Raw genomic sequence first — 26,016 nt, 5'->3', positions numbered from 1 at the left:
TGTATACCACTGAGCTATGTGGTGTATTAAGATCTTTCATCAGAATTCACCACTTTGTACTCTTCCAAGGGGCACTTAATCTGCTGTTGTGTAGCTTAGTTTCTTAGCATATATAAAAGCAGCTATGGTTTTCCATTGTTCAAATTCTTTGTTGTTGTTGTTGCTTCTAAACCAATGTAAGCAACAAAATCACTGGATTACTATTGACTTCTACTTAAAATAGTAAAAAGAAATGAAATAACACCTGAAACAGCATTTAAAAATAAAAAGTGCTCTTTAAATTATGGAATCTGCCCGTAGAACTTTAGTCCGTCCCTACGTGTGAAGTGTAATTAAGTTTTTGTGTGCATGTTTTTCCTAAAAGGTCTTTTTGTTGTTCAGCCGAAAGGTAGACTTTAGTCTGCCTAGGATCCAGGTTTTTTTCTGAGTTACTGCTTTTAAAGCACATTCATACTTTCAAGGCCTCTGAAATTTTCCATGGTGTTTATACTGTGGAAGAGAAAGGAAACACTGCAGAATCCAGTATTTCTGTATTCTCAGCTTAGAAACTTTAGGACTTTCAAGTGTGTAATATGCTTGTAGTGCTTTATATATATTTATATTAAAAGATGAAGTTTGTTTTAGTTGGAGATATGAACTCTTGCCATTTCTGCATATCTGGCTTTTGATCTCTGACAGAGCATGCAGAAATGCATCAATAAGGCCTAGCTATGGAGAATCTTCATCTAATTTTCCCAGCACCATGTAAGAGCAGAAGAAAGAAAAGAATCAAGCTCTGTGCTGGCATTCCTAACAAAATGACTAAACTGCTGGGACATACGAATTAGTAAGTAAACTCTTACACTCTAACCTCAAGTGGTTAAATACTGATTCTTAGACATCCGTCCTAAACTTACCCCGACTGGTCTGTATTGCCCTGTTTTGTAAATCATCATTGTCCTTGGGTTAAGGGGGCAATGAAAGGGCTTCTCTCTTCCTGGTATTTTCCCCATTAATATGTTCACATAGTACTACTAGCTTTAGGCAGGCCTCTAGGTACTTTCTTTGCTGAGAAGTAGTTCTTCGTTATAACTTAGTAACACAGCAAAAACTTCAAAAATTCTGAAGAACTGAGCTTGAGCCTAATTTTGTGTTTACTGGATGTCAAGACATATTTCTCCCTTTAGGAAATCCTGTGTATTTCTTGTTTGGGATTAGATGCCAAGACCTTTAAAATGCAAGCTTTAATTATTTTGTTACTTTCTTTAAACTTTGTTCTGCTGCTGTTGTTTTTGGTGGTGAAATTCCAAATAGCTTTATCTTTTAAGCCACCTTTATCTTTCTGAACTGATGTTAAAAAAAGAAAATAAACTGTTTAGAGAAGCACAGTGTTCTTTTACAGGAAGCAGACGCTGGAGTGATTTTTATCAAGTCCATAATTATCTAAAATGTTATAGAAAGTAGAGGACTGTATCAGGTTCTTGCTGCTGTAGCAAGCTCAACTGATCTCTAATCCTAGGATCTTTCTTGGCTCTTTTGAAAGTAACTATTCTTAACCTTATAGTATTCCTTGCGAGGGAGGGGGCACTTTCTATATAGGCATGCAGAGATGACTGCAAGATATTTTAGCAACGTTTTGGAACTGGCTGAGAATCTTTTTGGAATGTGAATTTGATTGACAGAGGAGGTTAAAGCTTCATTTAACTTTTGAGTCATTGCACTAAGGGAAAAAGATTGGCAGCTGAAGCATTTGTGCACACCCAAGTAAGAGGAAACTTTGACCACTCGTTATTAGGGTTGGACAAGTCATGGAAGGGTGCAGCAGGATTTTGTTGTGAGGAGTTATCAGGGGCCCTCCAACATCTGACACATCTGGGTAAAGAGCTGTTACCACTGTGAATGTGCACGGGGTAACATGAAATAATTCAATACTAAGGGATTTATGAGATGTGGAATATTATTTTTTAAAATTTTGTTTGCTTCCTCTTTCTTTAAAAATTCTGTGTAATTAGTACAAAGCTGTTTTGTAGTGACCTGTTGACCTCCTTTAATCACTAACATATTTTGGTGGGAACAGTACAATTCCTGAATGGCTTTATGCCATTTGCACTTCCACATCCATGCAAATACTGTACTCTGCTGAAATCTTGGAGGCAAAGACAAAGGTTTTAATTAAATATTGCAACTGACAAGTAGTCTTTAGTAGTTGTGACTGTTTGTTTTCCTCAGAGTTTGATAATGTGAGAAATACCTAGTAGCACAGAATAAATCAAAATATGGATGTTAAAAATAATTTACAGTCCTCTGAAGGACTCTGACTTGTTCTTGACTATCCTACTTTGAGTCTCATTTGGGACTGCCCAGCTGCATTCCACATAAAATTGTAAATGTGGCCTGTATTCAATAAATTACTGTACTGGCTAGAGGAGAGAGGGGAAAAAAAATCTCCATCTTGTAAATACTTTGAGGCTCCAAGGTGGCTTTCTTCTTGCAGTGAGAGGCTGATACTCATTACTTGTCCCAAAGTAGTTCATTGGCAGTCTTGTAGGTAGGGTCACAATTCTTCATTCTTATTTTTCATCTCACATTTTCGGTTCAGTTGCTCCTCTTCTCCTGAAGAAAAATGGCATATATGATGTCTTGCTGGAAGAGAGAATAGAACCAAATAAGCATGCAGTCTTTGTTCTGTAATAAACAGGCCTAAATTCTGGTAAAGTAGCTTTGTTTCCCACCTGTTGCCGAAATCTGGAATAAAACTCCTTAACAGCAATGAGAAGTTAAGAAGCAGGCACTCCTTTATTGCAGCGCTGGGCACACAGGGGATCGCTCCACCTATCGTGTGCATCTGTCTGGTTTAACTATGCAGGTTAAATGCACACCTGTTATACATATTCACTAGATTTCCGAGAAATGTTATACATAATCATTAGTTTTCCGGGAAACTATTAACATATGTAAATGTCCTTTACGCAAGCACAGTGAAGGTCTCTGGTGGTCTTCAGAAGCCCTCTGGTGGTCTTCCATAGTCTTCCTCACTTGTCCGCTTCTTGACCTCTCTTAGGGGATTCTGCGCAGTATGATTCTCACCATCATCTATATTAATTTACATAAAAATGCATACTATGTCTACTCTTAAATGTAACCTTTCTAATAATTGGTCCTTCAGTCACACCATCTTATTAATATTCTTATGTTAAAACAATCATTGGTTAATCTCACTTAACTCTACTGATTAGAATCCTCGATAATTAGATCGAGCTGGGAAGGGTAAGGTGTTTCCAAGCAGCAAACTGGTGTCCATAATGGTTCCCCTAGTTTCCTAAAACAAAACACTGCAAACCAACAAATCTTTGTCAAAGTTTCTGTGGTTAACTGATTTTAAACAATACTTGAATTCTTATAGTCACACATAGTACATTTTCTAAAGTTTCTAAGTTCCTATGACTACATTTCAAACTTAACACTCCCATACCTATGCTTCACAATTTTCTACTTCTTAATCAAACCAAACTTTTATATAATTAGATTTTAATTTCTTTATCAAAATATTTTCAACACACCCAGAAGTCACAACCGAAAAAAAAGTTCCCATCTGACATCAAGCATACTAAGTAATCCAAGTGCAGCTTGATACTCTTCTCTCTGGTCACTGCATTTGGCCCTGGGCAATTCCCCAGCCTTGGGAATATCTAGTGTCAGGTCTAACAAGACTCTTGTGCTTTTGTTGTTGCTAGTCTCCGAAGGAGCTCAGAGTAGAGAATGTTTTTGGAGAAAATAGTCCCGTCTGGGAAGATGCAATTCAGTGAGTTTTTAGAAGGCACAGGTGTGGACAGGGTGCTGTTAGCTGGGAGGCTGTCTGATGGTGAACTTCAGGTTTTACAAGGCAGGCAAGACAGCTGTGATAAATTAGCTTAGCCATTCAGAGGATGTATGTGGGAGGAATTGCACCTGCTCTTTTCCTGGGTGAGAAGTTGGATGTGAAGGCTGTTTATTTTCTGAGAGTCTGATGTCTAAATTCAGGCAAAAGATATGCTGGTTCTTTGAGTATTTGACTGCTGCGTAAGATACAGGGAGCTCGTTCTTTCTCACCAGACAGCATTTGTTTTAAATGCTAAACTGTTGTGGTATTTCAGCAGTTAACAATGAGTGGAGAGTGCTGGTCTCTCACTTACTCATGATTCCTTTTCAGGAGGAGCAATGCATTATGTATTCTCCTAGTTTATTTATTATTTATTTGTTAAAGCCTATTTCTTAAACATTCCAAATTTTTATTTCACAACTTTCAGTATGCTTCCTAGCTTTGTGATTCTTTGATCTAATGGATCAGTAAGATTAAATGTGTTTTGTAGGAGTTAATAGATACTTTTAAATGGTGCTGCTGAGTAAGCTTTGGGAAGGTAATGACTTGAAATGCCTGAGAAGGTCTTGAGAGGTGGGGGTTTCCTCCCTCTTCCCTCCTCTTCCCTCCTCTTCCCTCCTCTTCCCTCCTCTTCCCTCCTCTTCCCTCCTCTTCCCTCCTCTTCCCTCCTCTTCCCTCCTCTTCCCTCCTCTTCCCTCCTCTTCCCTCCTCTTCCCTCCTCTTCCCTCCTCTTCCCTCCTCTTCCCTCCTCTTCCCTCCTCTTCCCTCCTCTTCCCTCCTCTTCCCTCCTCTTCCCTCCTCTTCCCTCCTCTTCCCTCCTCTTCCCTCCTCTTCCCTCCTCTTCCCTCCTCTTCCCTCCTCTTCCCTCCTCTTCCCTCCTCTTCCCTCCTCTTCCCTCCTCTTCCCTCCTCTTCCCTCCTCTTCCCTCCTCTTCCCTTTTTCTTTTTTCCTCTTCCCTCCTCTTCCCTCCTCTTCCCTTTTTCTTTTTTCCTCTTCCCTCCTCTTCCCTCCTCTTCCCTTTTTCTTTTTTCCTCTTCCCTCCTCTTCCCTCCTCTTCCCTTTTTCTTTTTTTCCTCTTCCCTCCCTCCCTTCCTCCCTTCTTCTTCTTTCTTTTTTCTTTTTTTCCTCCTCCCTCCCTCCCTCCCTCCCTCCCTTCCTCCCTTCTTCTTCTTTCTTTTTTCTTTTTTTCCTCCTCCCTTCCTCCCTTCCTCCCTTCCTCCTTCTTCTTTCTTTTTTCTTTTTTCCTCCTCCCTCCCTTCCTCCTTCTTCTTTCTTTTTTCTTTTTTCCTCCTCCCTCCCTCCCTCCCTCCCTTCTTCTTCTTTCTTTTTTCTTTTTTTCCTCCTCCCTCCCTCCCTCCCTCCCTCCCTTCTTCTTTCTTTTTTCTTTTTTTCCTCCTCCCTCCCTCCCTCCCTTCCTCCCTTCTTCTTCTTCCTTTTTTCTTTTTTTCCTCCTCCCTCCCTCCCTCCCTTCCTCCCTTCTTCTTCTTTCTTTTTTCTTTTTTTCCTCCTCCCTCCCTCCCTTCCTCCCTCCCTCCCTTCTTCTTCTTTCTTTTTTCTTTTTTCCTCCTCCCTCCCTCCCTTCCTCCCTCCCTCCCTTCTTCTTTCTTTTTTCTTTTTTTCCTCCTCCCTCCCTCCCTCCCTTCTTCTTCTTTCTTTTCTTTCTTTTTTTTTTCTTTTTTTTTTTTTCTGTTGCCACACCTGATGTATAACCTTAGGCAATCTGTTCTTCGTCTTGCTGTGTTTTCTCCTGCCTGTGGAATTGAAATAATTATCTAGATTTCTTGAGACTGGATAGTATGTTTTTTAAACAGCAGTGACAACAAAAAATGTACTTAGCTTTTGGGTGAAGCCTTTGTTGTAGGTCTTCTGTTTGTTAAAAATACATCGCCTGCTATATAAATCCTGGCTTTTGTTATTTACATGTTAAAATATCTTGGCTCTAGGAGGGTTATTTTCCTCATTTTGATGACTGTGTTTGGAGGAATTTCAGATTTTCTTCATGGTCTCGCTTTGGTCTCTGCTAAAGAAGTAGCAGATTAACAGATTTTGAAAATCATTATTGAGGTGGACGTTTTCAGATGAATGAGTCATATATACAATATCCACATTTGTTTCAGTTCCGTGAATTAGAACACTAAGTGGAAAGTAAATCAGTATGAGGTTCAAAAGACATTCTGATTTTTTTTCTGAAGTCTTGCAGATGTTCTCTTCTATTGACGTTGCTGAGCTTTAATGCAAGTATCTTCTGTTGTGAGACTACTCCTCAAACATACCCATCTTTTATTGCCATCTGGTGGCAAAAACAATCCTCTAACAGAAAATGAGAAATTTATAAAAAGAATTTAGATTGGTTATTTCAGCTAACACAGAAGATCTTAGAGACTTCATCAGCAGGAAGGCATTTGGAGGTCTTCAAGGACAAAAAGATAATAAAGTGACAGAAAAATCAGTCAAAGTTCACTTTTAGGAAAAAGAAAACTGTACTTAGTTATTAACTAACCATCTGCAAAGTACTTGAGGTGAATAGCAGACAACACAAATTCATTAAGGGAAAAAACCCCATCGTATCTGTCTTTTTTTATTACAGGGCAGCAGGCTTTTAAATAAAGGTGTGGTAGGTGTCTTATCTTGGGTACAGTAAGGGTTTTTAAATTATCTTGCATGTTTCTTTTAGAGACAGATTTATGAAATATCTCAAGTGTGTATGTAATTTAAATGGTTTGACAACAACAATGGCTATTTACTGTTAATAACAATATAACATTGTGCTAGATTGAATAATAAAAGGAGAGAGAGAAATAACTCACAGGAAAAATGAGAAGCATTTTCAAATATGTTATCCCAGAACACTTGTTTGTATGATTTGTCTAATTTAATAAAAATTGAAGAAATAAATAATCACTTACCATGACACTTGTGGTTGGATGCACCAAAGAGAAATCTGCTGCGGTAGTTTTTTCATTCTATGTAAAGTATTCTACGTGCAAGGACAATGTTTTAATTTTTTATCTAATTGTTCTTTCTCTTAACTTCAGCTTTATACAGAAAAATACATATCTGAAAGAAAACTAGGCATTAGGCAGGATCACTTTTTCTTGTCTGGCTTTGGGTCCATTCCCACAAAAATGTAAATAAAATGTTTTCCTAGTATTCTTCTGTGTATGAAAGCTGAAAACTGAAGATTGCATTAAAGCACGTGCAGTCTGGCTAAAGGCATCATTCTATACAATAAGTGTAAATATAGAAAAGTATAAATAGAGATAAGAAGTCTAAACAGATATTCTATATTATAAGTGGAAATAGATAATATAGGTAAACCATACATATTCCCTAAATATATCTATGTGTAAATAGATACATAAGTGCAAATATCTATGATATATAAGGTTTTTAAAATGCAAAGAAACCCTATTTATAGAAAGGCTTTAAAAACTCGACACCCCTGCCCTACTTGCAGATATAAAAGTACTTTCAAAAGCTGCCCCTTCCCCCTTTTCCCATCCCAGTTTGGGGCCAATTTCCCCCAAACAGGGACTTTCCCCTGTGGGGCCATGCACACAGAGCAGGAGCCACCACCATGGCACAAAAATACCCCCAAACCTCTGATTCTGGGTCTGCAATAGGGAAAAAAAATAACAATTTGAGGTTCCCAGAAAAGTCAAGTCTGCCTGGATTTGTGCAGCTGGAAAGCAAAACCCCCATTTTCATGCACAAAACCAAAATTTTTTTTTTTTTTTTTTGTGGAAAAGTGCTAAAAAAACCCAAATTGAAAATTTTAGAAAAAGCAAAAAACCCCAATCTTTATACTATGGAAAAGCAAAAAAACCCCACCCATTCTGGGGCTTATGCGGTGGGGATTATCCAGTGTGGGTCAGTTATCCAGAGTGGATTATCTGTGGTGGGTTATCCCAAGTGAGTTACCTGCTGTGGATTATCCTGGGTGTAGCTCCTGTCTGTCAATTGCCCACCTCGCCCCCCACTCCCCCCTCAGGGATGAATGTTCAAGCGCAAGCGTTTCCCCCCTCCCTGCGTGTTTCACGTTCCCCCTTCCCCCCTCGCGAGTTTCCCCCCCACTCCCATCGTGAGATTTTTCCCCTCACATGAGTGTTTTTCCCACGTGAATTTCCCCCTCTGCGATTTCTCCCCCACTGCAATTCCCACCCATGTGAGTTTATCCCCTACGTGAGTTTCCCCCCGCTCCCCTGTCGCGAGTTTTTCCTCCACGTGATTTTTCCCTTCATGTGAGTGTTTTTCCCACGCTAGTTTCCTCCCCTGCCGCGAGTGTTTCCTCCTCCATGGGAGTGTCGACCCACACGAGTTTTACCCACGTGATTTTTTCTTTGCAAGGCGAACCATGACTCCCAGGCCTGGGGCTCAGCGATCATTAACGCCTTGTGGGAAGGGGTTTGCAAACATCACCCGTGTGACCCACCTGCCCTCCGTATGGCTTCAGCGTAGCATGAGCTAAAGGAGGAAGAGGGAAGCGAGGTTGGCATGCCTTTGGGACAGAAGGTGCCCACTTGGTAGCAGCGAGCGTCACGCCGGGGGACATCCCTGCAGCGGCCCTGCTGCTGAACTTCCCAAAGCTGCTAGCTGTTTGGCATTGCGGCTAGCATCGAGACCATGTGAACTGAGGCATGTTGGATTACCTGCTCATGTTGTCACATTTGCCCTGTGGAAAATAAATACTAAATGATATTTAGGATCCTCAAAGATCCTCAAATACCTGCTCGCAGCCCTTTAAACGCTATGTGAAAGGCAACACCAAGAAATGAATAGTTTTCAAGTTTGCCGATTCTTGTGGGACTTATCTAAGAGACCCATGATGCTGTACTTTCAAGTATGTGTAGCTTGCTTGTTTAAGATACAAATAAAATCTAAAAGCAGAATGTTGATTAACTTTTCACCCCAAATCTCCTGTAATCACATGGCTACTGCTGTTTGGAGTTTTTTAGGAAAAAAAAAAAAAGGCGGGGGGGAAGACTGTATCTTTACAAAACAGCTGCAGACCCAAAATGCCAAATAGATCAGTACTAAGTCACACACAGTTTTAATGCCTGTGTGAGGAGTGACTTACAGTAGAACTCAGCTGTGCTTTATTGCTGGATTGCAAAATTAAGGGTAAATCTGTGATTTGTCTCGCCGTCAGTCTATTATGGGTACCTGCTGTTATAGACGCTCGTGACAAATTGGAGGAGCCAATTTGTATTAAATAACAAGATCGAATTTATTAGCAAGTGATAAGAGAGCAAAACAGCGCTGGGCGGCCGGGGAGACAGTGCTCCGCCAAAGGCTCGCACCGAAAATGGGGAAGAGTTCATTTATTTATACAGTTTCTAGCTCCTGTCTACGTGGCGGCTGGTATCTTCTGCATTGTGTGTGCGCTTGTGCCATCAGTTGCTAGGTGGTCGTAATCTGCCTTCTGGTGGTCGCTGGGGATGAAGGCCGAAGTCTTCCTCAGCTGTCCTTTAGGTGACCTGAGTCTCACTCATGCTCTGTAAAACGTCTCTTTACATCCGTTAATCATCAGTACGCAATTGTTTACCTAACCAGATACTGTGGTTTTAGATAAGCGAAGAATGTCTCTACCCCCATGTGCGATTTCATGAACAAAGTTAACCAGTTCATTACACCTGCTATCCAAGTCCCTCCAGCAAAAATTACCTTTTTTCTTCCCCCCCCCTTAATTTAGCCACAGCTCATGGCTAGATGAACAGAAATGAGGAAACTTCTGTTCTGTGAAGATATTATCACTTACCTAGATAATAAATCTGTTCCTACCATGCAACTGACTGGCCTCCTCGGGCTAGAAAAATATTTCAGCAGAGCAAGGAAGCAGAGACTTACTGACTTTCTCTGCGAGGAATTTTCCTCTAATTGTTCTCACTTTGGGCGAAAGCTGTTAAGCAACAGAGAGGGATTTAATTTTACTGATAGAAGTATAGAGAAGAACATCTACAGTTAATTCTATCTAGTGATACTAGTAACTAATAAAAATAGTCTACTGATGATATATATTACCAAATAACCCATAGCATAGCTTGCATTATTAGTTTTGAGAAGATTATAGGTGATATTCAAGGAGAAGATGTTAAATTGTTTCATTAGTTTTATGTCTCTGGTTCCAGTGTTAACTGAGTCAGAATTCGATGATTGCCAAGGACAGGCGAGAGGAGCAGGACAAGGCGCTGCTTGTTCATTTGGATTCTTATTCTGTAGGCTGCGCGTGGCACCACAGGTTATGAACCGTTGTAAAGTCTATTCCTTCAGAACTAGTGGGACCGCAGATGTCACCAGGAGGAATGAGCTCTTGATAAATATTAACACAGCTAAAAAGTAGCAAACATTTTCATTTGAATTACCTTGAAGCCATGTCAGACGGAGACTCTTTCTGTTACTGAGTGTTAAGTGAAATGAAGAGAAAAGCTTCCTTGATTATCAGCTGAGTCAGTCAACTGATTACAAATGGGCACCAAGTATTAATTATTTAATTTTGAAATATGTTACTGAGAAAATCTGATGAACCACTGGGAAAAAAAAAAAGGTAACTGAGAAGAATACATTTTATTTTATGCCAGGCACAGTGCATGAAAAACTGGGAACAAAATTAAAACCACTTGTCAGCTCTTTTTTTTCAGTAGGTAGCTATTTTCCAACTTTGAGATGGCAAATGTTACAAATGTGAATGCTCAAATGGTAGAGCATTGCTTGAGCAACTGAGGTATTTTATTTTGTGCATCATAATATCTTTCACTTTGAAATATTTTAATATTCCTTGGGTTTTTTTAATTAACAGTTGGCCATGAAACATACAAAACCCCCATTCATTGTCATTTTGCTTCTGGAGCTAAAAAGGAATACAAGATATTCTGGAAATCTTAAGTTGTCAAAAGTGAGATGGAGGCTTTTGTTAGGTGCTCTCTTGTTTTTAAAATAAGAGATGTATTATTTTTGTCTTAACAAGGGAGGGTTTCCCTGTCCCTTGCACTTTGAATCTGGAGGGATTATGGTATTGTAGCACAGAGAAGTCGGTATTTGTTGCTTTCCCCTCCTCTCTCTCCTTTGTTGGCTGTCAATTTGCTTTAACTGTTGTTATGGTTTCAACTATTCGTTAATTTTTTTTATAACAGCTCTGTCAGCAATAGTAATAAAGTGACTTTTGGGAAACAGACTTCAGTACCGATACATAAGGCCCTCTATTAATCTATATTCTCAGATCAGGTCTCCTGAGCTGCTGTTCTTTCTTTGAGTACCAAGCAAGCTCTTTGCCCTGGTGTTTGAGGGCTTTTTACCAAGAAGCGTTTTCCTGGGGAAGAAACAACTAAGTGGAACTTTGAGATCAGGCTTTGATTGCAGGATGAAGTGAACTGGAACATACACAACTTTGTTCAGCCTTTCTCCAGTCCTACTGCTTAGACCCTGTGGGGACAGGATGTGAGCTTGTGTCTGTGGTTACCATTTATGTCATTATTTCTGATTACAGCCTTGCTGTATGAGATAAACTTGTGTGTTCTGTTTTGAAGGAAGAAACCCCAGTTTTAAAATCCTGAGATGTGCTTTTGGTTATGCACCTCTAGGGCCGTAAATGCAGAAGGTTACAATAATTAGTGTCAGTATTTGGATTCAAGTGTCGAAACAGGGACCTAGTGTCAAGTTTGAGTCTAACAAATTAGGCTGTATCTATCCCTGATTCCCGGTTGATGCCCTTTTAAGGTAAGAGGGCAAGTTGTATGATATTGAAGACTTAGGAATTAATTGTGTTCTCCCACTTCAGCAAAATCACAGCTGTATCTATAAAAGTTTTTACAAACTTCTTAAGCATGGTTTGGATCTAGACTACAAGAAGTTTTTAGGAAATGAGGAGTTGTGTTAAAAACATTACCGTGTTTTTCAGTGATCTTATTTTCATTATGAACTTTTGAAAATGTACAGAACTCCTTTGTTAAAATCATGTGTGTTGTGGTTTAAGCCCAGCTGGCAACAAAGCACTGCGAAGCAGCTTCTTCCTCTCCCCCACCCCCGGTGGGATGGGGAGGAGAAAATATAAAGAAACACTCGTGGGTTGAGACAAGGACAGGGAGGGATCACTCACCACTTATGGTCACGGGCAAAAGACAGGCTCAACTTGGGGAAAAAACAAAATTGCTTACCAACCAAATCAAAACAAGGATAATGAGAAATAAAATCAAATCTTAGAACCCCTTCCCCCTGTCCCACCCTCCTTCCCGGCTCAACTCCACTCCCGGTTTTCTCTACCTGTTGCCTCAAGCCTTCGAAAGACTGATTAACAAATGAGAAGGTGGGGATAGCTTAAAGAAAAAAACAAAACTAAAACATGAGAAGTGTGATATGCTTGCTATTCAACGACTGTTTAGTGTACTAAAGGTGAAGCTTATCTAGTTTAAGATTCTGCTTATAATAGAGGATGCTTAAGGAGTGTTTGGATAATAGTCAAGGCACCAGATAACGGACATTTCAGAGTCATAGACTTGCTAATTAAGGACATACATCCTCCTTCCGCATTGAGAAACGAGGGGTTGGCAAGACAAACAAAGCCCCTGGTGTTCTCAGATGACGAATGCCCATCAAAGGACAAAAGGAGTAGGGGTATTCCCCAAACGACCACCCAATACCGCCGGAGACCCCCGCAGGTGCAGACGACTCTGGGATGATCGCTCAAGAGAACAACGTCATGCTTGCTCAAAATAATGAATATGCAATAGTTAGGTGGAACATATGTATTAGATAGGCATGGTGCTTTAACTATAGTGTGTGTGAACTGAAAACCTCAGTAGGTGTGCTCAATTCGTGGAAATCTTCCACCTTGCACCCTGCGCAGAATAAAGCAATGTCTCCTCTCTAAACATACTTTGTGTGTTTTGGGAGTTACTTTCTGATCAGGTAACAGTTTTGGCAACCCAGGTGGGGCTTTAAAACCGGATTTCAATCAAGGCTTGCTACTGCCGGAGGAAGCGCGAGCTGGACTCCAGCGTGTGTCGGGGGATTTTCTTTTGGGGCAATTTCCTGGTGGGTGGTAAGTGATCGATTGGAACTGGGGTAGAGACATTGCTATTTTGATATTATAAAGTGTATCTGTTTAAGGTACAAATTGGTGGATTAATTGCAGCTGCTGGTTGGAGGTATTTTATCTCTCCTGCGTTAGTACGGTGACGACCGGTGCACGTAGAGAGTTGGGTTTGGTTCGGTGTGCTTGTATTTTTGGTACTATTGGTTGTTTTAAATTGTTGTATTAGGTTATATTGGAGAATATTTACAAATGGGAAACTCGGCTTCCTCTGAGGAAGGGGGAATAATTAAAGCTTCACTGTTGGGTTGTATTTTGAAACATTGGAACAAGTTTGGTGGGGATCCCCTAACAAGGAAGAAATTAAAAGAGTACTGTACTCAATGGTGGCCAGTGTATAAATTAGATGATGAAGAAAAATGGCCAGAAATGGGAACTTTGAATTATAATACCATTTTACAGCTAATGTTGTTTTTTAGAAGGCAAGATAAGTGAGATGAAATCCCATATGTGGATATGTTCTTTGCTTTAAGAAATGATTATGAAACAAGAAAGAAATGCAAATTGTCAGTATTTGATTCAAACATGTTAATGAATGACAATATCTCAACTGATTGAGATTGCTTATAAGGTGTATAATAACAGAGAAGAGTTAGTGGGGAAAAAAAAAAAGAAAAACTAAAGGAGAAACTAAAAGATCAGAAGCAAAAGGCTGCTGTTTTAGCAGCAGCATTTACTCAAACACAAACATCCTCCAGGGGAAGGGGTTTCCCGAGAGGACAGGGATGTGGAAGGGAACGGGGAGGAGGGGGAAACATACTTGGTCTCCCCCTTCTGACGTGAGGAAACAGACTCCACAATCAGTGAGATTGTAAAGTAGGTATGTTCATTCAGTGCTGGGCAGCACGGGGGGTAGCCCCACCAAAGTCGTGCACGCCTGACTCGGCAGTTCGCTTTAAATTTATACAGTCGAGTGTTAAATATACGTAGAGTTTCGCAATACAGCTATACATAGGCATGACCTATCCCCGCTTTATATTAAAATTAGCTCCAGGAAGTCATTTCCATAGTCTCCTCTCAACTGCGCTTGTGCAGTGCCTCCTTATGGTGGTCGTCTGGTGGTCGTGAAGATGAAGGCTGTATGTCTTCTTCGCGGTGAACTCTTAACCTTCTGACCCTGCGCAGACTCAGTCTCTTCTTGGCATTTATCCAAATCACAAGGCCGGTCTTGGCTGGTTCTTGTTTCTTATCAGGGACTATCTCCTGCCCCAGCCAGCCTCAACAATGCAAACGTTAAACATCGCTTCTCATCCCCTTGGGCCATGTCTACCTCTATTGAAATTTCTTTAACTTCATTATAAGCTAGATAATTATTAAACAGTTCCTATCTACATCCATATATCTACTATATCTACTAAGGTTCCTTTGGCTCCCCGTCTCACTTCTGCCCCTATCCCTGAGGCCGATTTACTAATGATTGGTACAGAGGATTCTGATTGACGGGGACCAGGGGCTGAGCCCCAGCCAAGCCCCTGGTTCCAGTCAAGCTGGGAAATGAAATTGTTAAATTTTTGGTAGATACAGGGGCAACTTATTCTGTGTTAAATAGCTGTAAGTAACCTATGAGTAAGTTCTCTGTGTTGGTGGTTGGTACCATGGGAAAGCGAGAGATTAGGCATGAATTTTTGTATATGCCAAAATGTCCATTACCTCTTGTGGGACGAGATTTACTAAATAAATTGGGAGCACAGATAACTTTTGGAAAAAAAAAACCCAAACCCAACAAAACCCCCACAAAATTCAAGTGCATATTCCTCAGAGTAATGCCTGGAGAGCACACGTTTATGTTACAGGAATCAATGGAAATCAAGGACATGTAGAATGAACAAGTTGAAATCTCCTCCAAAATTATGGATGTGGTGGTCCCCTTAGTGTGGGCAACAAAGGCCTGGAAGAGCTAAATCAGCTGAACTGGTGGAAGTGGAATTAAAACAGGGAGCGAAGCCATTCTAGGCCTAAAAGAGGCCTTTTTCTGTATTCCTCTGGAAGAAGAGAGTCAAAAAAATGTTTGCCTTTGAGTGGGAGAGTCCTACAACGGGACGCAAGATGCAGCTATGTTGGACAGTACTTCCCAAGGATTTAAGAATAGCCCCACCATTTTTGGTAATGTACTAGCGAAGGAATTGGAACAATGGCAAGGTAAGAACTCATTAATTACCTTGCTACAATATGTGGATGACATCCTGTTGGGGGCAAACACCTTTTGAGGGGTGTAAAGAAGCAACTATTAGTTTATTGAACTTTTTAGGGCTGGCTGGATATTGAGTGTCTCAGAAAAAGGCGCAGATTGCACAGAAAAATGTGACCTGTCTTGGTTTTGAAATTTCTTAAAGAGAAAGAAAACTGGGGATTGAGAGGAAGGAAGTGATTTGTCAGATTGCCCCACTCAAATAAAAAAGAGAGTTAAGAGGATTTCTTGGAATGGCTGGATGGTGTTGCCTTTGGATGCCTAACTTTGGATTTATGGCTAAACCTTTGTATGAGGCTATTAAAGGACCAGGAGAAGTGTTGGAATGGACTCCAGAATGTCGAAAAGGGTTTGATGATGTAAAAGTTGCTCTTATAAGGGCCCCTGTGCTAGGCCTCCCCAGTTTGACAAAGCCTTTTGAGCTTTATGTGCATGAACGAGGACATCAAGTGATGGGAGTGCTTGTGCAAACTTTTTGGGACTGGAAAAGACCGGTAGCTTACTTTTTGAAATGACTGGATAGTGTAAGCTCTGGATGGCCGGGATGCTTGAGGGCGTTAGCCGCAGCAGTGATATTAATACAGGAGGCACCAAAGTTAAACAGTGATTCTCTGTCCCATTGTTATGTGCCTGTCATGACCCAGACTGGACAGTCCAGGGAGTTGTGTTTAATTTGAAATTCCCTCGGGCTAAATTAAGGTGAAATGACACCAAACGATCAGTTAAAAATTTTATTTATGACAGAAGCAAACGGAACTGGGGAGCCGTGGTAGTAGGTGGCAGGGTTTCTCACAACAGGAATTGGGATAAGACTACTTCTGTAAACTGTGTAACCATATACATCAATTCAGGGAATAAGGACATCCCTCCCGTTGAGTCACGAGGTTCAGAGCAGACCCCCTTGCTTTCCAGACTCCTCCTCAGAGAAGGGTCTAGGGGCAGTTGGATCCACTCTTAGTCTCAGACTTGGTCAACGGTTTATATCTTGAAACTACCTCAGTAAACCAGGTAACGTGTGGTAACCATATACATTGATTCGGGGAATAAGGAGATCCCTCCCATTGAGTCACGAGGTTCAGAGCAGACTCCCTTGCTTTCTAGACTCCTCCTCAGAGAAGGGCCCAGGGGCGGCTGGATCTACTCTTAGTCTCAGACTTGGTCAACGGTTTATATCTTGAAATGGATGAGGTATAGGGACTGTGGAAAAGGAAAAGGAAAGAGAGAAGAAGACAGAGAGAGAGAAAGGAAGAAGGAAAGATTTCACCGGTCCTGGGTCCAGCATTGGTTCAGTCAGCTGAGGGGTCCAGTCAGCTGAGGGGTCCAGTCCCGGTGGGCTTGCATGCCTGGGGCTTCAGTTTGTGTCCTTTTATCATCCTTGTTCCTCCTTTGGGCAGACACCCGAACTCGTCAGGTTAATGACCAGTTTGTGAGCCTTTGGGCTTGGGGGTCGTTTGGGGAGTAACTTCTTCCCTGCAGACGTGGCCTTTGCTTGATCTTTGTATCAGAACAGCTTATCAGAACAGGGAGCTGCTCACCCTCCAGCACGCCCTCCCCCTCCTGTTGCTGATGTCTGAGCTGATGGGCTTTTCACCTTGGTTCCTTGCTGTGCAGGGTTTGTCTTTAAGCAGAACTTGCCCCACCACAATGTTTGAGACATTAACTCTTTCAGTCTCTCACAGTGCCACATGCAGTTATAGCTGTTTTGGAACAAAAAAGACATCATTGGCTGTCTCCAAGCAGGATGGTACAGTATCAAGCAATATTGCTTGAACAAGAGGATGTGGTAATGAAAGTATCTAATACTTTAAATCCAGTGTCATTGTTGCCCTCTCGAGAAGAAGAAGGATTAACACATGATTGTTTACAGACCATCGAGCAAATGTATTCTAGCTGTCTAGATTTAAAGGACTCCCCTTTACAACATCCTGATTGGGAGCTATTCACTGAGGGAAGTAGCTTTGTAAATAAAGGGGAACAGAAGGCCGGGTATGCTGTTGTGACTTTGGAGAAGGAAATAGAAGTGGAACCACTGCCTGTCCTATAATGAAGGAGCTAATGGAAAGAATGCATAAAAGTATACACATGGGAGTTGAAGCTTTGCTTGAGACAACCAGACAATATGCTGTGGGAATTAATATGTTGTTAGTAGCTAAAAGGATTGTACAGAAATGTGAAGTTTGTTTAAAGAATAATACTAAAATTCAGAAAAGGCCCCCCTTAGGAGAGGTAAGAAAAGATTATACACCTGGAGATTACATGAGCCAGGATCAATAGAATTAATAGGGAGACAGTATCTTAAAGAGTATGTGGTTTCTCTAGGGAAGGTTCTCTCTTCTCTTAACAGGTATCTACAATTAAGGACACCTTTGGGCCTGGATACTGCAGTTCATGAATTTCAGATACCAATTCCACATTCCAGCAAAAATACAGGAGAATGGGGAATTCTTGCATTGAAAGAGCTGCCACTGGTAAACTTAAGCAAAAGCTTAAAAGCAAATGCAACTTGCTACCTCATATGGAACAAGACATATATTCCAGGTAGCGATTGAGACAGGTTTATCTTCCTGTTATGCATAAACTGGAGGACCTGGGACAGGAGAGTTTGAGCTACTCCAAAGGTTAACTGTCCAACACCCAAGGATCCAACAAATTGGAGAAGCCCCATGGAAGATAACCAGCCTGAGACATATGGTCAAAAGATAGATATGAACCTTAGTCTGTGGTGTTTTGAATGGACAGGACAATTTATAAATACTAGCAATCAGTATGATGAGATTATCATGAATCCCAAGGATGGAGAATATGCCCCTGAATGGAATTGTACTCAAGTGTTCAACTGCTCTCATACGGGAGTTTTGAAAAACATAACAGGGGTGGAAAAAGCACTGCGAATTGGATGTCAATGTCAAAATTTAATTGTAGAGAAACAAGATGTAGTCCCAAGAAAAGGGACTATGTGGATATCTCAAATTGGATAAGGAACATTGTTGTGTCCACATTCCCAATGTGACTGAAGATCTTAATAAACAAATTGACCAAATCAGGGAGGTGGCAAAAGGGACCAAAGAATTGTGAGAAAGTGCTGAAAAGAATTGGATAAACAAAATTCTACAAAGCATAGGTGGATGGTCCCTTGTAGGATGGTTTGCTAGTTTGCTCCAAAGTGTGATTATTACAATAGTAGTGACACACCGCTTCCCCGCAGTGGCACAGGGGGATGGGGAATGGAGGTTGTGTTCAGTTCATCACACATTGTCTCTGCCGCTCCTTCCTCTTCAAGGGGAGGACTCCTCGCTCTTCCCTTGCTCCAGCGTGGGTCCTTCCCACGGGCCGCAGTGCTTCAGGTACAGACTGCTCCAGTGTGGGCTTTCCCATGGAGTCATGGCCATCTCTGGGGGCATCCCCCTGCTCCGGCATGGGTTCCTCCATGGGCTGCAGGTGGGCATCTGCTCCCCTGCTCACCTCCATGGGCTGCAGGGGGACAGCCTGCTGTCTCACCATGGGCTGCAGGGGCATCAACCTCCTCTGGTGCACCTCCTCCCCCTCCTTCTTCACTGACCTCGGTATCTGCAGAGGGGTTTCTCTCACATTCCAATATCCTCCCCTGCTGCAGGTTTTCCTTTCTTAAATATGTTATCCAGAGGTGCTACCACCGCTGCTGATGGGCTCAGCCTTGGCCAGATGTGGGTCTGACCTGGAGCCAGGGAAGCTTCTAGTAGCTTCTCACAGGAGCCACCCCTGCAGCCCCTCCCCCACTACCAAAACCCTGCCACACAAACCCAAAACAATGCATAACATGGGCTGTTAGTTTTTGAAAAAAAAAAAGCTAATAATCTGTCATGATACAGAACTTGAATTGCTTTTCTTCAGTTTAGTGAGGTATTACAGGCAAATGTAATCAGTTGAAAAATCAGAATCTGATTCGCAATCTGCTCCTTATTCTACTAATGTAAATGGTATCTGTTTGAATCTTTCAGGTTGTTCCAGAAGATGACATGCTAAAGATAAAAGCAGTAAATCATATCAGTCAACTTGACTTTTTAACTAACCCTTTCTTGTTGTAGGCTGGTTTTCATCTGTGCAATCATATCTACAGCAAGTGCTTGAATATAATGCTTTCCTGATATCCATGATGACATGCTTTTGTGCATACACATCTGAAGACTACTAGGTGCTTGAAAGTGGGTGTCCAAATCTATAAGCCTGTGAAATACAGAGTTGCTATTGATATTTTTTCACAGAGTATGCTGAATTTCTACACTGCAAAGGGAGGAAGTTTACTGATTTTGACGAAGTTCGTCAGGAAATTGAAGTAGAAACAGATAGAATAACAGGAGTGAACAAAGGCATTTCTTCAATTCCTATCAATTTAAGGATATATTCTCCACATGGTAGGTAAAATCATTCTACTTCAGATTTCTGTCATGTAGCATATTATGTAGCTCTGTCTGTCTAGCTATCTCCTTTTGTATGTGTTCTCATTGCTTGATCAGAAGTCTTCTGGCATGAAAAAACTTCTGAGACTGAGTTGAACCAAAAGTGGATATGTATCTGGAAGAATCCTCAACTTCTCCTGTGTTATGAAACCATTCTACAGTGGAGAGCTGTTGCCACTAGAGCTGGGCAGAATGCAGACTCTCTGTCCCATTTAATATTCTCGTGATTTAAAAATGCTCACTCTGCATTAGGATGAAACAAGTCTCTCCCCTAGTACATATGCTGTTAGATGGTAGCTCACTAGTAAAGATAAATAATAGGAGATGGGAGACTTAGTGGCAAAACTTCTTTTGGCCACCCACCACATAGATTCCCTCGTCAGTGATCTAGAAAGTCATTATGTCTCCCTGCCCTATTGGATGTTTATTGTTTGCTGCGACTAAAAATATAGTTAGACAATAATGGTGTTTGAAGCTGCTTTCTGTTGTAGACCCCCAGTATAGATCAAACTTAGTTCTTCTGGTTACCATCTGCCCAATTTAATGAAGGCAATCTAGAGAAAATGTTTTGCGTTGAATCTGTCTCGGGTATGGGAGAAAAGTGGTATGTTTGGCTGAAGCGCTTTATTTTTCTAACCACCTCATCTGATGTCTTCATTGCGAATCAAAGGACAGAAAGATTAAAATAAGAGGAGTGGTAATGAAAGAGATGCTGAACTTCCATTTGGTATACCATGAGCAGCCTTGGCTCTAAACGTACATCCCTGAGCCCTTCTCTGCCATACAGATGTGACATAGCCAACTGGAGAAGAGTTGAACTAAATGCCCTTCCTCAAAGCGTATTTGTTGAACATGCTGACTCCTGGTGAAAGTGAAAATTTCCCACCTAATGCTCTTATTTTCTTTTATTAAGATCAGTCTTTTAGTTCAGCAACTGTTGTCTGTATTAGCCAGATCCCAAATATACTTCTGGTGTTTCGTTTCTAGGAATCGCATTTTTCTCATTTGTCTAAAGGACACCCTGTTACCCCAGTACTGGCTGAACAAGCTAGGATGCTTCTAGTTGGCATTGTGGCCTGTACTGGGGAAATCATGCCAGAGCAAAACAGGTTTTCTTAATGCATAAATTTTTTCATGTTTCTTACTTAAGAAGTTAGAGAGTAAAAAAAAAAAAAAACCACAACAAAAAACCAAACCAGCAACATACCCCAAAACCGCTTAACAACAGTTTTGCTAGGTAAGTTAGGCTAGCTATTGACTTTTTTGGGAATTTCTTAATTGGAGACACTGTTGAAAACATGGTTGTCACAACCTGTGCTGGACAGACCAGGGAGGGGTCGTGGTCAGTTCAGAATTCCCTTGAGCTAAATTAAGGTGAAACGACTCCAAACAATCAGTTAAACATTTTATTTATGGCAGAAGCAGCCTGAACTTGGAAGGTGTAACAACAGGTGGTGTGGTTTCTCTCGACAGGAATTGGCATCAAACTACCTCAGTAATCCACGTAACCCATGGTAACCATGTATGTCAATTTGGGGAATAAGGAAAGCCCTCCCGTTGAGTCACGAGGTTCAGAATGAACCCCCTTGCTTTCTAGACTCCTTCTCAGAGGAGACCCTGGGGTGGCTGGATCCACTCCTAGTCCCAGACTTGGTCAACGGTTTTATGTCTAAAGGGATGAGGTGTAGGGATTATGGAAAAGGAGAGACAGACAGAGAGAAGAAAAGAAAACAGAAAGATTTCACCGGTCCTGGTTTCACTCAGCCTACAGGCCCAGTTCCGGAGGGCAGGCACACGAGGGGCTCCTCATGTCTGCATCTTTTATAGCCCAGTTCCCGCCTTTTCTCACGTCAATCACACCCCTCCTCGTCTTCTGCACACCGCCCATAAGGACTTATATAACCCTCGCTCTTGTGTGCAGGTGCTGTTGGTGGGGGGTGGTGGTTGCGAAGGGTCCCTCGGGCTGTGAGGAAGGGGCCGTGAGCCCCTTCCTCAAATAAACTTTGCATGACCTCTGGCCATATGTGGTGAGCTGCCCTGCTCAGCCTAGCAGAACAGGGAACTGCGCAGCCGCCAGCTTGGTGTGGCCCAGCCTCTGTGCCCTGTTCCCGAGCGGCTTCAGCTTCTCTACAGGGTTCCTGGTTATGCAGAAGGTGCCTCGCCACAATGTTTGAGACATTAACCCTTTCAGTCTCTCACAATGGTCAGAGAAGGACTGTATTTAAAAACAAAAACAAAAACCTGTTTTGGGTTGATTTGAAAGATGCAATGGGAACAGTCTGTTGTCTTGTGCTCCTCTTGGTAGAAAAAGCTCAGAAAGCTTCCTTTGTCTAAGAGCCTTCAAGGATATTTAATGTAAGTATCATTCTCCTATGCCAGTTGTAATGTTTGAAATATTAAATAGTACTAATAAATCCAGAGGTGAAAGACCAACAGGGAAACAACTGTACTTTTCAGATTGTCAGGCATTTTGTTTGAACCATTGACAATATTTGTGTTTATACCTATATATATATTTATACCTATAAAGGTAATTGTGTAGGGTTTTATGTGACTGAAATTTGCAGCTGTAGATGTGTAGACGTCTTTAAACATGTCTGGTGTGCTAACCAGTTTAATGATCCTGTGTTTTCCATATAGTATTAAGCCTGACTCTTATTGATTTGCCGGGAATCACTAAAGTGCCAGTAGGGGATCAGCCTCCAGATATTGAGCAACAGATCAGAGACATGATAATGCAGTTCATCTCTCGAGAAAACTGTCTGATACTGGCTGTGACTCCAGCTAACACTGATCTGGCCAACTCAGATGCACTGAAGTTAGCTAAGGAAGTAGACCCTCAAGGTAAGGATGACTGAATGTAAACACTTTTTGTTCTCAAGTGTAATAACATAATTGGAAGTAATAGATGAACTCTTATGTGAAATATTATTTATAATGTATAATATAGGTGTGTATACATGCATTCTCGTATAGGCTTCCACATTGCAATAACTGTTTGTTAGCTCAGTATCATTCAGGTAATGATGCTGTAAATGTATTTTTAAAATTTTGTGACTGTCTCTTATAAGCAAGTGGGGCAATGCCTATCTAGAAATTTTTGTAGTACCTAGCAAAATGGACCATGGTGCTCATGGGATTTCTGGATACTGGCATCATAAATTTTATACAGTCATATCGTAGGAATGCCGAGCCTTGTTGAAGAGATTTGAGGAACAAATTTCAGCACTGGCAATGATGCTCCCTTCTTTTCCAGACATACCATAACTTGCAGTTGTAGCTGGTATTGTGTGATACAAGCTTTGAGAATGTCACATATCTGTTATTGTATAATTGTAAGATGTAATTGTTCTTCATGAATATAAATGATTCTTCACTATCTTTTTCCTCCTGCCTCCACCCCGGTCAGGCCTTAGGACCATTGGTGTGATCACAAAATTGGATCTGATGGATGAAGGAACAGATGCAAGAGAAATTCTAGAGAACAAACTACTCCCTCTTCGTAGAGGTGAGAATGTTCAGTTGCCTATATTCTTTGCAATCCAGAAGGTTTGGATAAGGGTGGTGGTTGGGAGTCCTGGAGGTGAATTAAAGGTTATACTGGACTTGATGAGTTCCTAGCTTTTATCGTTAGCTATTCAGCAAACATAAAAGGCAGCTGTGCTAAAAATATCCTGCAAGTAAAGTAATTTTTTTTCTGGACCTGGAAAATACACTACATATTCCAGAGGAAGCAAGAAATGTCAGCACAAGTTGTCACCCAATTTTCTCTTCTGTGCCAGGTTACTGTTGCTTGTAACAAAAGAGTCTTTTTTTTCTTTGCATGTGACAGAAGCAAGATTTGGTAATCTCACTGTAAACGAAGTTTTGACCCCTTCCAGAAATCTTCCATGTTATTGTTCTGGCAGCTACTGCCACAGTTGCTCATACTGTTAACAATATCAAGAATTTTGATTCTAGTTACAATTTATTGAGGAGACCACCATCTCCTCCCATGGAGCATGTTGGTCCAGGAAACGAGAAGAAATTTTTCCTGCATTTTGCTAACATCCTATCATTTATCTATGTAGACCTCTGTGTGTGTTTTGATTTTGTTTTGGTATTTTTTTGTTTGTTTATTTTTGAAGTGATTTCTTTGGGGTACACCAAAGTTTCAGGTATTGCAGTATCTGAATTGGTGATTTAAAAGGAAGTGTATCTGTTATACATAAACAGGATGAACAATTTAGACACTGTTAAGGTCATTACAGTACTTGTAAACAATATCTGAAATGCCTAAATTGGAAAGTTTTGTTTGAACTGAGGCAGTCTAGTTCTATTTAATATGAGTTCAGTAGTTCAGGCAATAGTTGCCACGACACTTACCCATCGGTTTTGTGTTGTTTTAGGTTATATTGGTGTTGTAAACAGAAGCCAGAAAGACATTGATGGGAAGAAGGACATAAAGGCAGCTCTTCTAGCAGAAAGGAAATTCTTCCTTTCTCACCCAGCGTATAGGCACATGGCAGATCGGATGGGAACACCTTATCTCCAAAAAGTTCTAAACCAGGTAAAACCTGAAGCCTTTGTGGTGAAAGGCAGCTTTTATAATGATAGGACCAATATAAATTCTTTATTAAAATGAATGTTGGTCAGTGAACCTCAGTCTTTCCTGCTTTTGACCTTTTTAATTTTCACAATGTAATAAAGCTGTATATTACATGTGGCATATGAAAACTTACTGTGAGATGCAGTTTCTGGCTTCTACTGGCAGTTCTGCACTCCTCTGTTCTCTTGAATATTGAATATGAACATAAAAAATGAGATTTTGTCTCCCTTCCTAGAAGTATACCATCCTATTCCTTAATTACCACATTTCTTATAGTTTAACAGGATTTTTAGAATTCTAATTTAGAAATTAGAAAAAAAAAAAAGGCATTTATAGAAGTCACGTATCCTGAGAGTTCACTGTACGTCTGTACTTTAACCTCAAAATCTACACTTTATTGTAGTTTTTGATAGACACTGTACTGTATACTAATGATATAAACGACAAATACAGTAATCAGAATGCTTTGTTCACACTGCCTTTATTTTTGCCCAAACCTTTGGTTTATTTCTATGAGTCCATGCCAAACTGTGTCAGATCACAGCTTCCTTCAGCAGGAAAGAGAGGTCTATTTCCCAGTTACTTGAAGGAGAAACCTATAGCTTACTGTCCTAATGAAGACACTGCCTACAGCAGACTTGGAGAAGTACATAAGTCTCTTCACCATTTTGTGTCTTTGGGTATTACTCTTTTCATAGCGCCATCCCTTAGCTTGAGTAGCATGTGACTCTAATGATGATACATCTCAGCAAGTTTGACGAGGACAAGATCAAGTCATGCTTTCCTCTCTAAAATTACTGGTGATGTATGATTTTTTTTTTTAACTTAGTTTATCAGCTGACCAGTGTTCTTGGCATTCCTACAAGTCAAACTTGATAGTGTTTTTTCCAGTTGACTGTCAAATTGCAGCCTTTGGTCTATAATAGACAACAGGTCAGCTTGGCTTTGTCCATTTTGGACAGCAGCTGGAAACAGCAGAAAAGTTATCCATTAAGGTAGGAAACTAAGTGGCTGGCCTGCTTAATTCCTTGCTACAGTGACTTCACAGCTGTAACTTGACAGCCAGGTTATGGCATGCTCTGGACTGGCCCAAAAAGAATGCTTACACCATTTATTGGTGCCTCAGAACCAAAGTCTTCAGCAGGATGCAAGAACTTGCTTGTATCCTGCAATTTTGTTTGTGTTTAGGATATTTGCCTCTTTTTATATCTTGAAAGTTTAATCCACGTCTTAGTTTTGAGACTGAAGCGTGAGCTGCATATACCTTTGGACTGTCTTATCTGTCCTGATTTGCATTAGTTTATGTACTATTAACCTTTTTGTGAGCTGTTTCGTAAATTTACCTATTTCAGTATGAACTGTTAGTCTTCTGTTGCTGTTACTGCTTGTAGAATATTATATATGGGAAGATCTGTTCAAGTTTTGTCCCCAGGATATTAAACACCCATTAGTGTTTGTGGTTTCAGGGAATATTTAAATTTCTCTGCATCCACAAGGTGGTGCTCCAGGGAAACTCCAGCTTTTGATTTTGTGCCTGTCAGGTCTGCTGAACAACTTTTGAGTTTACATATTTTGGTATATGATATTCTTAATTTATAGCTTGTCTGATTGGGGTCAGGAAGAGGGTTTGCAGCATAGTGGAAGAAGTCCACTTTGGTTTTAATCAAGGAACGGGTATAATGCATGAGAAATTTATGGCACAGGTTAAGACATGAATAGTGCTGTCCAAACACATTACAACGTATGTGTGCAAAAGTAAGTTAGGTAAGTTAAACACAGATCTGGTAAGCCTTTTTCTACTCTCCTTCAATTTATTTTCCAGAACTTTTAGGTATATTTTCAGAAATGAAAACTGATAGTCTTGAGTGGTAGAACCTTTTT

General features: G+C 40.8%; 1 protein-coding gene across 5 annotated transcripts in view; it reads left to right on the top strand.

The window, feature by feature from the left end:
• The window catches only part of DNM3 (dynamin 3), a 193,712-nt gene that overhangs the window by 18,961 nt on the left and 148,735 nt on the right, over nt 1-26,016 (top strand). For 4 of the 5 annotated variants that reach the window (XM_052800743.1, XM_052800741.1, XM_052800740.1 and 1 more), the window contains exons 3-6: nt 19,353-19,502; nt 22,188-22,391; nt 22,957-23,055; nt 23,936-24,096. In XM_052800743.1, the coding sequence (XP_052656703.1) occupies nt 19,353-19,502; nt 22,188-22,391; nt 22,957-23,055; nt 23,936-24,096 (614 nt within the window). Of the gene's footprint in view, nt 1-678; nt 827-19,352; nt 19,503-22,187; nt 22,392-22,956; nt 23,056-23,935; nt 24,097-26,016 lie in introns of all 5 variants that reach the window. The other variant, XM_052800744.1, reaches the window with a different exon arrangement.

Source organism: Harpia harpyja, chromosome 11, assembly GCF_026419915.1.
Source record: "Harpia harpyja isolate bHarHar1 chromosome 11, bHarHar1 primary haplotype, whole genome shotgun sequence".
In the NCBI taxonomy this organism is placed as follows: domain Eukaryota; kingdom Metazoa; phylum Chordata; class Aves; order Accipitriformes; family Accipitridae; genus Harpia; species Harpia harpyja.
This window is presented reverse-complemented; position numbering and strand designations above follow the sequence as displayed.